Here is a 15,259-nt window from a genome sequence, read left to right on the forward strand (position 1 = left end):
TATTTAACAGAGAGAGATCACAAGTAGGCAGAGAAGCAGACAGAGGGTTGGGAGAAGCAGGCTACCTGCTGAGCAGAGAGCCAGATGCAGATCCCAGGACCCTGGGATCATGACCTGAGCCAAAGGCAGCAGCCCAACCCAATGAGCCACCCAGGGGCCCCCCTCTTCCCTTTTAAACAAAAACAAAACCATTATTTCCACAGATTTGTGTTTGCTCTGCCCTTCTGAGCTCTTTCAATAGAAGAGTGGGGGTTGTGGCTTGCTACTCAGAAAGCATGCATGCGTGCGCGCGCGAACACACACACACCCCATTCATTTTTCAGACATCTGCAGGACTTCCCTGGCTGTTACCTCCTCAAGTGCTCTGGTTAATTATGTCAGGAAGTAGCTTCTAATTGACAACTTCACGGGCACATTTTACTTTTCATCTAACTTGCCCCCTTACTACCCACTAAAAGTACTGACATCTTCCTTCTTGAAAACATCTTCTCCTTCAGTGTTTTCCTAAACTACAAGTATGCTCCACACATTTCTCCCTTCAAAAGTCACATACACAATCTAAGACTTCAAGTCCAAAAGCCTAACTGAAATATTCTCAGCCCCTTTTAGCATTTGTGACCCAAAATCTCAGCCCCTTGCATCAGTCAAGTCACTTCCAATTATTTGGATAACACATTTCTTTCTTTTCCCTAATACTTTATGTAGAATGATCTCCCATCCAGAATGCATCATCTGACCAACCCCACCCCTCTGCCTAGCATTCCCATTATGTCTATCTCCATCTGGTCTTTCTCAAAGGTCAAATTTCATTCAGAATTTTACCTCCTCTGGAAAGTGTCCCTTGACTTCTCCAGACAGATTTACCCCACTTATTCAAGTGTTATGATAATATATTTTCTGAGCTATATATTTTCCCAGTCTTTTCTCAAATAGACTATAAACCCAAGACGGTGGAATTTGTTCCCAAATCATTTTCTTTTTGTAATGAAAATTTTGTGAAGTTGAATGAATGAATGAATGAATGAATGAATGAATATTTAAATCCTTTAGATTCCAAAGACCCTATTACATCAGCACCTCCATGACTGGAATCATTTTGATGGATCCCAGGAAAATCCAAACAATCATAACCTCTAATATTAGAGATGATCCTTCACGACAGGATCTGTTGCCCTTCTGCTTTCTGATATATTCTTCCTGGTACCTAGAAGAATGTCTCCAGTATAGGAGCTGATGAGTTTTCATCCAGTGAGTGAACTCAGGCATGAATGTATTCTTGAATGGAAGGTTCCCCCCAAAGAGATATCCATCAATGTTTTCAGCAGAAAACTCTGCCTACAAGGGTGAAGAAAGAGTTCAGGACTAGGTGTGTGAATCCTTGGCCTAGGAAAAATATTTTCTTTTGTGCCATCCTCAAAATATCTTAACATCCAAATCTTAAAAAGGTTTCATCAAAAATGATAATAGTCAGGGCCTGAGTAGTTCTAAGTGTTTATTTAATTCCTCTAATCTTTATGTATTTCCATCACTGCCAGCAGTTAACATGTATTTCTTCCATGATAAAAAAAAAAAATTGACAAAACTATAGAAATTAAGGTTGCCAGGGAACAAAGATGGGAGAGGTATTCAAATATAAAGGGGTAGCATGAGGTGATTCCTTTGTTATGGTGGAATAATTCTGTATTTTGACTGTGGTAATGGTTATACAAATGTAAACTAAGGATAAAATTATGTAGAACTAACTACACACACATCCCCCACACACACAAATGAATGCATGTAAAATATGGTGAAAACTAGACAAGGTCTGTAGTCTAGTTAACAGTACTATACCAATATCAAGTTCTGTTTTTGAAATTGTTTCATGTATATAAGATATCACCAATGTGGGAAGCTGAATGAAGGGTACTTGGGACTCCATGTACTATTTTTGCAACTTCTTGTGATCATAAGATTATTTTAAAATAACTTTTTATAGGAATATTTTTTTAAATAGTGTTTTACAAGAAAATATAATCCAAAATGTGGAAATCCAACAAAAAGGTAATTGTATGACTCTGGAATATCACACTAGAGATTTTTTTAAATGGTTCCATCCGACCTTAAAAACTTGTTTAATTTTATTTGTCTAAAAATGGATCCAGATATTTTATAAATGGTACATTTACATTAGCATATAGAAAACAGATTGGAAAAATATAGAGGGCGCCTAGATGGCTCAGTTGGTTGCCCATCTGCCTTCAGCTCCTGTTGAGTCCTGCATTGGGCTCCCTGCTTGACAGGGAGCCTGCTTCTCCCTCTCCCTTTTCCTGCTGCTCCTCCTGCTTATGCTCACTTGCTCTCTCTCTCTCTTTCTGCTAAATAAATTAATTAATTTAATAAAAAAAGAGAAGAAGTAGAAAAGATAATACCAAGGGTTATAGTTTTAGGATTTCTAACCAGCTTTGTATTTAATTTAGCAGATCTATTTTAGCTATCTTATTTCAACATTTTCCCCACTGACTATATAAATGTTACTCTGAAAATAAATAAATACATTCATACATAAATACATACATAAATGTTACTCTGTCCTTGTTGAATGAGCTTTGCCATTCTGGTTGCTCATTAATGGGATAGTTAAATTAAGCATTTGCATACTGTTTATATGATAACTATGTTTTCAGTAATATGAAAATTATGCTTTCACAGTACTTGAATGTACCACTGAAATGTGTTAACCTCATGAAAAATCCCTGGGATAGCCCCTATGTCAAAGAACATGACAAGCATGCTTTCAAGATCTTTAATGTTTCCCTGAACTTTGTGATTCATGAAGTTTTAATTGATACATGGAAAATCTTACTCATTTTCAGAGCTTGTACATGCCAAAGCCTGATGACCTAACACATGCCTACTGTTCAGAAAGATATGCATCCTCTCCCAGAAAGTGCCAATTTTTGTGTTATATTTTAATGATGTATTATCAAATAAAAAGTAAAATATATGTTACTGGAAACTTTCTTCTTAAAAAGGTGTTAAAATATTACCAACAAAAGTCTGTGAAATATTTTTGTGGAAGGGACAAATCTCCTCTAATGTTCTTCATCGAGGTCAATCCTGAATTAAATCAGAGATTTTATTCTGGTTCAAAAAATAAAACTGAGGAAAACGTAAATTTGGAAAGAAAGAAGGGAAAACTGTCTCAGTGTTTTTAAGATATTAAACGTCTCCAAATTGAAAGACATTCAAACCAACTCCAAAATTCCAATGGACTGACAGAAATTATTAAATGATTTTAAAGTTACACAAAAATCTAAAGGACCTAGAATAGTTCTAGTAATCTTGAAACTTTCTATAAAACTATAGTAATCAAGACCATGTGCTATAGGTGTTTCAAAAAGAAACCAACACTTTATATTGTATTGTATACTTTAAATTAGCTAAGACAACATATCTGAAGTATTCTCACTACATACACACAAAAAGGTAATTATGTGAGATGATAGAATCATTAATGTACTTAATCATGGACATCTTTTCACAATGTATACATATACCAAATCCTCACACTGTACACTTTAAATATATACAATTTTAGGGGCGCCTGGGTGGCTCAGTGGGTTAAGCCTCTGCCTTCGGCTCAGGTCATGATCTCAGGGTCCTGGGATTGAGCCCCACATTGGGCTCTCTGCTCAGTGGAGAGCCTGCTTCCCCCTCTCTCTCTGCCTGCCTCTCTGCCTACTTGTGATCTCTCTCTCTGTCAAATACATACATAAAATCTTCAAAAAATAAAAAATAAATATATACAATTTTATTTGTCAATTATACCTCAATAAAGTTGGAGAAATAAAAAAAATAAACCAACACATTTACAAGTGTTACAAGTTACAAGTGCGACTACTTGATTTTTCAACAAAGCTACCAATGAAAATCAAAGGAAAAAATGCTTTTAATAAATATACTAAAACAACTGGATATTTGTGTTAGAAAAAGGAATTCTGACTCCCTAACACACACCAAATACAAAATTAATTCAATATGGATTATGGAACTAAATGTGAAAGCCAAAACAATAAAGACTTAGGTAGAAGAGAGAGAGAGAGAATATTTTTATAAGCTTGCCATCGACAAGGCATAAGGATACCAAGAATACAAGAAAAAAAAATGATAAATTGGACTTCATAAAAAGTAAAGCTTCTGGGGCACCTGGCTGGCTCCATCAGTAGATGTGACTCTTAATCTCAGGGATTAAGTTGGGAGTCATGAGTCTGAGTTGGGAGTCCCATGTTGGACAAAAAGCTTACTTAAAAAAAAAAAAAAGAAAAAAAAGGTAAAAGCTCTGATCATCCAAAGATACTAAGAAAGTGAAAGGCAAGCTACAAGTTGTAGGGGAAAAAAAAAGAATTGGGGCTCCTGGGTGGCTCAGTGGTTTACAGCCTCTGCCTTCGGCTCGGGTCATGATCCCAGGGTCCTGGGATTGAGCCCTGCATCGGGCTCTCTGCTCAGCATGGAGCCTGCTTCTCCCTCTCTCTGTCTGCCTGCCTCTCTCCCTACTTGTGATCTCTGTCTGTCAAATAAATAAATAAATAAAATCTTTATAAAAGAAAAAAAAGCTGCAAAAATTTTTTTTTAAATTTTAAAAATTAAAAGAATTTAAAAAATATTTGTTAGTTGAATGAATGAACAGATGACCTTTCATTCTCCCTATTTCCCATCACCTCACCATTTACATTCTCTTGAAGAAGCCCTCATGAAGCTCTCATGTAGCACTGTGCATTCCCTCAGAAGTTTAAGCACAGTCTGAAACAAACTCAGAGCTCCAAATTGAAAGGGTTCTGGACTCAGTGGCCCAATAAAAAGTTGTTTCATAAGGTAAATTAGTCTTCTGGCAAGGGAGCTGCTTTTTGAGCTAAGGACACAGTCGAGGGGCTAGTAAAGGGAATCTATTGAGTATTTTGCATTTTTTTTTATTAAGTAGCTATGTTGTCTTCTTTATGAAATAGCCAGATTTTTTTTTCTTTACAATAATCTCATGTTAGTGCATTAGAGATTGCCCTTAGTAATCTTTAGAAACACCGGAGTAGTTCAGTGTGCTGAACACCCACCTCTTCATTTTGGCTGAGGTCATGATCTCAGGGTCCTGAAATTAAGCCCCGCATCTAGCCCCATTCTGAGCTTTGCATCAGGCTCTGCACTCAGTGTGGAGTCTGCTTGTCCCTCTCCCTCTATTCTTCCCCCACTCACACACTTTCTCTCTAATAAATAAATAAAATCTTTAAAAAGAAACACTCCAGAAAAAAAGTTTTTAATTAGTCTTTTCATGATTTTAGGTAACCATTTTGTCAACTTATATGCCATAAGACATGGTGAAATTGTTACATTTTCAAAAACAAAAAAGCAAGGTGAGGAAAACTGTATCATATAAATCCACTATCTTAAAAAGGTAGAAAAAATAATCTAGAAGGCTAAAAAAGAATCTGAGAATTGTTAAACTTTTTGATATTTGAAGAATGTGAATTAATTATATATTCAAAGTTTTTAAACTAATGTACTTACCCCTAAAAAACATCTCATCTCAGGCTGCCAGTGTCAGCCAAAACAGCAAACTGGAGAGTGGGAAGGTAACACTGTGACCATTAGCAGTTTTATCTGCATTTCCTATGGAATATCACAAAAAAAGTCTAGCGTTCCCTTCTCCCTGAAGTAGCCCCAAGATTGCCCCCAAGGATTCTCTACCCCCTGGTATTCCTGCCTACATATGGTCAACTTCCATATTATATCAAGATTGGTCTGTGTAACCAATAGTATACAACAGAAGTAATGTTATTCATCTCCCAGGTAGGTTGCAGCTCTCTCCTTGCTCTCCTTGCTCTTCCTTGCACTCACTCTGCTAGAAGTCATCTGACATCACACAAGGAACATTTGACAAGGAACTGAGGCTTCCTGCCAAGAGCCATCTAAGTTTAGAGGTTGACTGCTTTAGTCCATCCAGGCTACTGTAACAAAATATACAGATGGGTAGCTTATAAACAAGAGAAATTTGCTGCTCATAGTTCTGGAGGCTAGAAGTCCAAGAGCAGGGTATCACCATGGTCAGGTAAAGTGAGGCTTCTCGTATCTTTTCATGGTGGAAAGGGCTAGGGAGCTCTGTGAGATCTTTTATAAAAACACTAATCCCACTCAAGAGGGCTGCACCCTCATGACCTAATCATTTCCCAAAGGCCCCATCTACTAATAAACACTTTGGGGGCTTAGGATTTCAATATGAGCCTTGGGGAACAAAAACATTCAGACCATATCACTGATCCTCCAGCCCCAGTTAGGGCTTCAGATGCTGGAGCTCCAGCCAACACCTTAACTGCAACTTCAGAAAAGATGAGCCAGAACTAATCAGCTAAGCAGTTCCAAATTTTTGACTCTTGAAAGTTGTTTTAAACTGTTAAGTTTGCCCTGATATTTTACACAGTCATAGATAACTAATACAGATCTTGGCACCTGGAAGAGGAATGCTGCTATAATAAATATCTAAAGTATGGCTTTGGAACTGGACAGTGGGCAAAAGCTGGGAGGACTCTGAGAAGAGTGTTAGTGCAAGACTGAGTAAAAACCAAACAAACAAACAAAATTGAATTTTGAGAACTCTCCAGTATGGCTTAAAAATGAGGAACATTCTATTAGAAAATTGAAAAAGGGGTTATGTAGTGGCAGAAAGTTTGGTAACACTAATACCTTCAGTTATATGAAAAGTAGAAAATGTACCTAAGTAATCAAGTCATCTAGCTAAGGAGATTTCCAGCCAGAGAGCTGAAAGCACCACCTGGCTTTTTCTTATTGGTGCTTATAGTGCAATATGAAGGGGGGATAAAGTTAAGGGTGGGAGTGTTAAATAAAACAAGAGCCAGAACTTGCAGGTTTTGAAAAATTTCCAGTTTCTTCAGATGGCAAAAGATGCTGAAATTAATGTCTACCAAGCAAAGAGCATACCCAGGGCACTGAAGAAATGAAGTGTAAAGATGGGAATATGACTGTAAAATTCTTTAAGGTTCAGAAAGATGAACGGTGATACACCAGAGCACCATGCAGTCAAGCCAAGGTCCTCTGATGATAACCTCAATCACACAATAGGGTTTCTACTAAGCTTAAGGGTATTGTCCCTCAGCTGTCTCAGCACAAAAAACATTTTAAGTTGTATGGTTGTGGCTCTGGAGTAGACTTTTTTGGCATGAACACCAGTAAGATTAACAGGAGACACACAACGTTTTTAAGGGAATATACTTGAAGAGATGTCTCTAGCTTGCACTGAAAGGGCCAGAGAGTACAAAATGAAAAGAGAACTTTGGTCTTCTACCTGGTATGAGCAGGAAACAGGCTAAGCAAACAATTCATCTATAATCATGTACTCTTTCATAAAAAAAGGAAGTATATCATAGGGCAGAATCAAGAGTCCTGAGATCAAAGCCAAGAGAATTCCCAGACCTTGAGTGTTAATCAATGAATGCCAACATGTAGCTAGTGGGATTTCAGAATTGCAACTGACAAATAACTGCCATCTCCCTTTCCCCTTTTTGAACAGACATGTGTATAAAGGTTGTCCTATGCTTGCCCCGCCTTTGTACTGCATGGGAATGTAGGTGGGCACATAACTCATCTCTTTTGTTCACAGTTCTTAAGATCTAGAGCAACTGTACTTGAGATACTTCATGTAAGGAATACCACCCTAGAACCTGATCCACATCTAGACCTGATTTAGATGGTAAGATTCAGGAGATGAATGTATTTTGCATTCTAGGAGGTATGTAATAAATAATGTGGCCCAGGTGTGAAATCTGGTAGTTTAAAGTTATGCCCATATTGTTTTTTTCTCTTAAAAGGTGGAAGCTAATTACCTTCCCCTTGGTATGTGGGCTGGACTTTCGGCTTACTTCTAATGAATAGAATATTATAGAAAGAACAGACTAAAATGCCTGAGACTAGGTCATAAAAGATGGTGCACAGTGCACCTCCTTGCTCACTCCCTTAGAATACTTGTTCTAGAAGCCAGCTAGGCATGTCCTGAGAACAGTTAGGTAACCCCGTAGAGAGGCTCATATGGAAGAACTGAGGCTTTCTCCCACAATGAGCAAGGAACTGGAGTTTCCTGTCAATAGCCATGTGAGTAACCCATCTTGGAAGCAATTCCTCCAGGCTCAGTCAGGCCTTTAGGTGACTGTACCTCCTGGAACTCTGAGCCACAACAACCCAACTAAGATGCTCCTGGATTCCCAACTCTCAGAAACAGTGGGAGATGATAATTTTTTTAAGCTGTTAGTTTTGTGATAATTTGTGGTAATTTGTTATAAAGCAATAGATAATATATTCCCACCTCGGGCTCTGCCTTTAGGCCAGTTTTAGGAAGAATCCTGCTGGGTCAATTTGGGGAAAACTCCCCACTATTGATATCTAACCACCCTTGATATTTGATCAAATTCTTTATTCTACAACCTAGATGTCATGAATAATTTTTAGCATTTCCATGTTTTGTTATTAGAAATTTCTTTCAAATGAATGTTTTCACACTTCTACCTTTTATACGATATTCATTGTGGGGGGACAGATTTCTAGAATTAAAAGTTCATATTTTTATCAAATATTTTTAATAACCCATGTAGTAATTTGAAAAGAATGTGTGAATATAAAGACATTTAGTGTTTACCCCCAGTGCATACCCTCAAAGCTCTATGGAAAATTCAATTCACAGTAAACTATAAATTCAGTCTAAAACATTCAGTCTGCAAACCTTTGGAATTGACTTACTCAAAAAAGTATGTAGAATGATGACTTCCGTAAAAATGAAAATATGCCATCAAAATATTTGGGATTCAAAGCTGTAAACAAAGGTAGGCAAAGTTTAAATCCTTTATTTAAAAAAAATAAAATTTTTAAAAGTTCTTTAGAAAAATAAAAAAAAAAAAACAATGCTAAAGAAAGTAGAGGTGTATAATGAATCAAGACAAAAATAGAGAAAACAAAATTAGTTGGGATAATACATCAAGAGTTACTCCTTAGAAAAAGGAAATGAGAAACACTGATAAAACTGTGGCAAATTTAATGAAGGGAAAAGTAAATACATTTAAAAATTAGAAATGCGAAAAGGAATGAGATTCTGAGAAGATAATATTCAACCACAAGTGGAAATACTTCTTCAGGAGAGGAAGGTTTCAGGACACCTGGATGGCTCAGTTGGTTAAGCATATACCTTTGGGTCAGGCCATGATCTCAGGGTCCTGGAATCAAGCCCTGTGCCTCGCTCCCTGCTCAGTGGTAAATCTGCTGGTCCCTCTGTCTCTCCCCACTCAACACTTGGGTTCTCTCCCTTGCTCACTCTCTCAAATAAATAAAATGTTTAAGAGAGAGAGACACACACACACACACACACACACACACAGGTTTCTAAAAGAAAGGTTGTGAATCAGGCTTAGCATAACTTTAGGATAGTAAAGAAAATGTAAATGACTGTCTCAATAGACGTTATAAATTATCCAATAAAACTAAGCAATTTTCTTTAAAAATTATAAAGGCAGAAATTCATTAAGCAATATGAGCATTACCTTTAATGGTAAAGCATTTCTCACTAAAACCAAGAACAGAAAACTTCATTTACATCTCACTGTTTTGAAGTTCTGGCCAATGCAATATGATTAAAAATAAATACAATTGGCAAGAAGGCAAAGAGTCTGCATAATGGTACCAAATAAAAAATTAACTTAAACTTTACTGGTGAAAAGATAATAAAATGAAACTTTTTTTTTTCAAAAAAATTTTATTACTACAATTGCTATTTTACTTACAATTTTTGGCAACATTAACAAAATAATAAATTTCATCTGAAAGAACAAGCAAGCAAAATAGACATGGAAATTCACAAAGGGTAATAACAAAATAGTAATCTTGACAGATACTGAATATATTTGTAAACAGAACAAAGTGACATCGCCTTAAAAAAATAGAGAGGTATCAATAGAAAAACAGAGAAAGCTCCTGAAAGAACTGAACTCACTATATTCAGTTTCTTTTGATTACAGGCACAGAAAATTGACTCAAGCTAGCTCAATTCTAAGAGAAGCAAAGCTTTGGGTGATTATCTCTTCCTAGCTTTTTGTGAAAACCTAGGAAATTTAACCAGATTGGAGAGGGAAAAGGGAGTGGGGAGGCTTAAAGTGCCTTTAAAAGGAGAAGGAGTAAGAAGGTGGAGGGAGATTTCATTGTCAGTATCTTTTAAGAACACTGGTGAAGTTCAATAAACCAAAGGAAGTACCAAACAATTAAGCGAGGTAGCAAGCCATGCAGGCCTAGGAGAAAAGCATTCTAAGAGAAGAGCAGTCACAAAGTCTTTGGAACAGGAAAAAAATGTGATTTGCTTAAAGAAAAGCAAGGCCAGTGTGTCAAAAATAGTGCACCAGTGGGAAAAATGGTTGAGTAGCATGGCAGAGAATGGAAAAGCAAGAGGAGGTAGACAGGGGCCATAACACCAAACCTGTAGTTGGCAATAAATAACAATTTGTACTCCTTAGGGCCATACTTTAGGTAAACAGCAAACAAGAGTTAACAGTGTTGATAATACCAAGCAACCACAAAAAGACAGAACTAAGATATTTCATATTTTCACTGTTTGTAAGACAGAATTTCTGTTATAGGAACAGAATAGGGAGATAAGTATGCAAAAGTCTGCATATCTATTTATACACAAGTTTCCACCTGAGACTAAAACGATGAGCAAGCATACATATACATACACACACACACACACACACACACACACACACACTCATTCACTCACACATACACACTCTCTCTGTCCACCTAAAGAAATAGGTTCAGGCTAAAATATTAACAAAGTGCCTTGGCCCAAGCAAACTAATAAAAAGGCCTAGTAAAATGTTCAAGGTGCAAACCAATCAATCAAGCATTGAGCAAATAAATACAAGAGAATCTACACTTGGGAAATACTTTAAAACATAGATAATAAACTCACAACTACTTGTTTGTTATGTCCTCCTTCCCAATTCTAGAAGGGATCTAAGCTTCTGACGACTATCACTTCCCAGCTTTCTGTGAAAGAAAGCTTAGGTAATTTAACAAGATTGAGAAGGAAGAAAGAAATGGGGAGAGACAATGTACCATTAAAAAAGAGGAGAAAGCAAGGGGAAAATAATGGAATTTCTCCTTGCTCAGGTATATGGACAACATCTTGGATTCCTTAAGTCATGTACAGATGCTTCTCAGTACATGAGTCCAGGTGGTGAAAGAAAGGATGGCACTAGCTACCCGGGAGATTCAGTCCTGGGAACCCACAGAAAGCCAAGGGTTGATGTTCAGGAACCAATCCTCAGAGAGCACTCTAGTTATGTGAAAGTCCTTGGAAATAGCAAGGGGAAAAGGTTCTCCCCCACAGCATAGTCAAGGATTAGACAGCTGGATAGATTAGTTGAAGAGCAATAACTCCAAGATCTAATACCTAATGAAATAACTGGACATTTCTTATACACCAGATTGTGTCAAGGACGACTTTAAATTCAACTAGGTTGATAAGGGAAAATTATACACACAACATAAAATAGCTGTTAACTGTAATACATTCATGTCTAAGGCAAGAAACAAAATTGCAGATTTCACATGTTCAACTGGGCTAAGATACGTGTACATGGGAAAAATATAAGGAAAAGCCCTATAATGGGCTTAATTTTACTCAGTCACCATGGGCTGCTTTTACCCACTGTACCTACGATTCTTGGACAACCGCCACTCCAGCTTAATAGTAAGAAAACTAAATTTAGCCTAGTCCTTGAACTAGATAAATACCATTTGTTTGGCTCTTTTCAGTTCAAATTATGGGTCCAGTGCAGTTCAAACTATGGATGTCAGGGATTCTTTCCCTTGAGAAATTCTACTTGGTTTACTGTTCTGACTGAAAGGTATAAAGCCAGCCAGAAGGGAGAGGGAAGGGAACAAATTGAATTCCCTTTTGGATCACTAAACAGGAGGTTCACTGGCACCAGACCCCATTCTATTCATTACCCCTGCTTTTCCATCTGAAGCCAGCTGATACAGTGATTGTTTCATGTCTGCAGAGGTTTCTTGCCAAGTTCCTTGCCAAAATGCAAAGCATTTTAATAGTTTTGCTTCCTTGGATGTTCTTGTGGTAAAAAAAAAAAAAAAAAAGACACTCTGAGACAGTGTTCCTACTGCCTTGGCTCCAAGACTAGAGTGAATGTGTGTGTGTGTGTATGTGTGAGCACATGCCCTCAACTCGAATAAGAAGCCGCTGGAAGCCACTGCTCTCCAGTGATTAACCTCTCAGTTCAGTTTCTGGTTCCCATTCATGCCACACCTTGTTCCTCAACTTCTCCACACTCAGGGTCTCAGAATCAGATTACTTTAGATCAGCTCAAGACAGACACTTTGGGGAGCTCACCAGCAAATGGGACCACGATGTAACAAAGTCATTCAAGTCTGACTAGAGTTAATATTGAAATCTTCAAGGCAGGGAAAAAGTTGAAGATAAAATTAAGTACTTAAGAAAAAACTCTATAGGTTCTATATACAGAAATTAGAGCTTTCAAACTTACAAGTAACATGAAATATCAAAATAATAAATAGGTATCCACTTTCTTCTCTCTCACACACACATACACAAAACATCTTCTATGTGTTAAGCCAGATACAGTACATGAAAACCAGGTAACAAATTTTTAAATAACATCTCAAAATTCAGATCAGACAATACTGTATTTCATGAATTTAAAAAGAAACTCATCAATGACTCATTGGTTTCACTATTTTTGATGTTACTAACTAATGTATGGTTTGTATTTTTTTTTTTATTTTATGGCGTTTTTTTTTTTTTACTTTGAAATACCTGCTTTAGGTTTACTGAAACTAGAATTAACGAGGTTTTTTTGAAATTCTACTTTTAAACTTGGGGGCTGATGGTTCAGAATCAGATGTGCTCACAGTAACGGATGCTACTTCCACAGATCCTGGTTGAAGAGATCCCAGTGACACCTGAATAACAACCTTTGTTTCAGGGGGCAATCCCTCTAGTTGCTTAGGCTTTTTAAACATTTGATGACACTGGGTCTTATGCTCCATTTTCTCCTTGAAAGTTAAAAACTGTAGCCGGCATTTGGAACACTGGTGAACACTCTTTTCCCAGTGTCCCCTATAATGACACATGTATGGTGTTGCAGTTTTGAAAATTTTGAGACAGAATGGGCAGAGCAAATTCTTAGTGTTTTCATGGCATTTTCTGAAATGTGTTTCCACATCAGCAAAGGCTGATGATCTGTAATTGCAAACCTGGCACACATAGGGCATTTCGCCAGGCTTATGATTGTCCTTCATGTGCTGTAAGAGAACCTGATCTGTTTTGAATGACAATTCACAAATTTTACAGACAGCAGAGGGCTCCTGGGTAGTGTGTACACTTTCAATGTGACACTGCAGCTCAAAGGGAGTGGGAAACTGTCGGTGGCAGTGCTGGCAGGTGGTATGGCTTTCCCAGCTGTCACCCCTCTGCTTCTCAAGTTCCAGATGGTGCTTCATGTGATTCATAAACTTGACATTTTTTAGAATTTTCAAGCAGCTGAGGCATTTAAAGGTTGTGTGAGTCTTCTGTTCTGGCTGACCATCTCCTTTATGTTGCCCATAATAAAAGTCACGAAGTAATATGACCAGACTTCCTTTCTTGGGATCAACAACCTGGTTTTCACTTGCTAGACTCAAAAAGTCTGTTTTTGCCGGTCTATTTTCCTTTACAGGATTTATAGGCTTAAAATGGACACTGTGCTTTGGAAAAGGAGTTGCAAAAGGTGCTCCATTCTGAACCATGGCTCCATGGCTCCGTTCTAAGTCATGTCCATTCTGAACATGGTTTAATGAGGTATGAACACTGTTTGAGTCTGTGCTTTGCTGTGAAGTCATTGTATGAAAGTTACCTGAAGGGGACAAAGCTGAAGCATGTCCCTCTATGATTCCGTCGCTGAGTTTAGGCCTTTTGGGATTTATATCATTTTCTTCAGCAGTGGAAAGCTGCTTTGATATGCAAGGACTTTTATTCATATCTCCTACAGAAAGTGCTTCTCCTACTGGATGCTGTAATGAATTTGTGAATGTAATCAAAGGAGAACATAACTCCGAACAGCTATTAGGCACAATTTGTGAATTACTTTTAAAATCAGGTTTAGACAAAGGCTCAATAATAATGGGACTATCTGTTGATCTTGATTCAGATTCAGAAACTGGCAAGGCAGTGACTGCTTCTGATACAGAGGTCACATGACTTATAGGCGGTAATTTGTGAGTAGTACCTTTTCTGAGGTGACCATACTTTTTTCTTCTTGAACATGAACCTGGGGTGACTCTGTTCAAAATATTTGAAACAACTGGTTTTGAATTTGAAGTCACCCCGACAAAGATAAGCTCAGCATCGTCATTTACATGTTCCACCCCAACAAAGATGAGCTCAGCATCTTCATCATCTACTTTTTTGGTTTCTTCTGTGTTCTGTTGTGGGTCTGGCTCTTGCTCTTCCTCACATAACATACATGGCTGTTCCATTTTCTATTTTTTTTTTTTTTTATTCTTGAAGGTGTGGCCACAGTCCCAGTGCTTTCTTTATATAAACTGCCACCTAAGTACAAACACACTACACATCAGTAAGTACAGAAAAATGCATTATCTTATTTAATTCTCTCCAAAACTCTATGGTAGTTATAAACACCCTTATTTTATAAGACTACTAGAATTCACAGAGGATAAATGACAGCTTAAAACCTACTATTATAAGTCTGTGCAACTCTAGAATCATGCCTTTGCCTTAAGCTGATTACTATTTCTTCTATTAAAAAAAAAAGAGGAAAAAACTATTGACTAATCACTAGGTGAAATCATATGTAAAGGATATATTATTTTACAAAGGCACCACTGTTCAGTGTTTAGAAACATGGGCTTTGGGGTCAGAGAAGATTAAGCTGGAATTCTAAGTCAGCCACAAACCAGCTGCATCTTCTTTGGCAAGTTCAAAAGTTCTAAATGTGTTTTATCTTAAAGATGAAACCTCTTACTTCTTAGACTTAAGGTAATAGCTCTTTTTCAAAAACCACCAAGAATTCAATGGTACTTTATTTTGTAGCTGAATTAAAGAAAATTTTATAATAATGTACAGACCTCAATTGATCCATAATTTCATAAATATTAATATAGAAAAGAAGAGTCAAATTCAAAGAACAGAATAAGAGTA

At 37.2% G+C, this 15,259-nt stretch overlaps 1 protein-coding gene and 1 gene segment (V, D, J or C); one reads left to right on the forward strand and one right to left on the reverse strand.

Moving 5' to 3' along the window:
• Positions 1-15,259, forward strand: part of LOC132023362 (probable non-functional immunoglobulin lambda variable 11-55) — a 1,024,259-nt gene that overhangs the window by 171,098 nt on the left and 837,902 nt on the right.
• Positions 1-15,259, reverse strand: part of ZNF280B (zinc finger protein 280B) — an 82,932-nt gene that overhangs the window by 42,573 nt on the left and 25,100 nt on the right. Inside the window, exon 5 of one of the 8 annotated variants that reach the window (XM_059408920.1) lies at positions 9,756-14,650. The exons of the other annotated variants lie outside the window; for them this stretch is intronic. Coding sequence (XP_059264903.1) covers positions 12,904-14,577 — 1,674 coding nt within the window. The 5' untranslated portion in view covers positions 14,578-14,650 and the 3' untranslated portion in view covers positions 9,756-12,903. Of the gene's footprint in view, positions 1-9,755; positions 14,651-15,259 lie in introns of those variants that run through there. 8 annotated transcript variants of the gene reach the window in all.

The sequence above is a fragment of the Mustela nigripes genome, chromosome 8 (assembly GCF_022355385.1).
Source record: "Mustela nigripes isolate SB6536 chromosome 8, MUSNIG.SB6536, whole genome shotgun sequence".
Classification (NCBI taxonomy): domain Eukaryota; kingdom Metazoa; phylum Chordata; class Mammalia; order Carnivora; family Mustelidae; genus Mustela; species Mustela nigripes.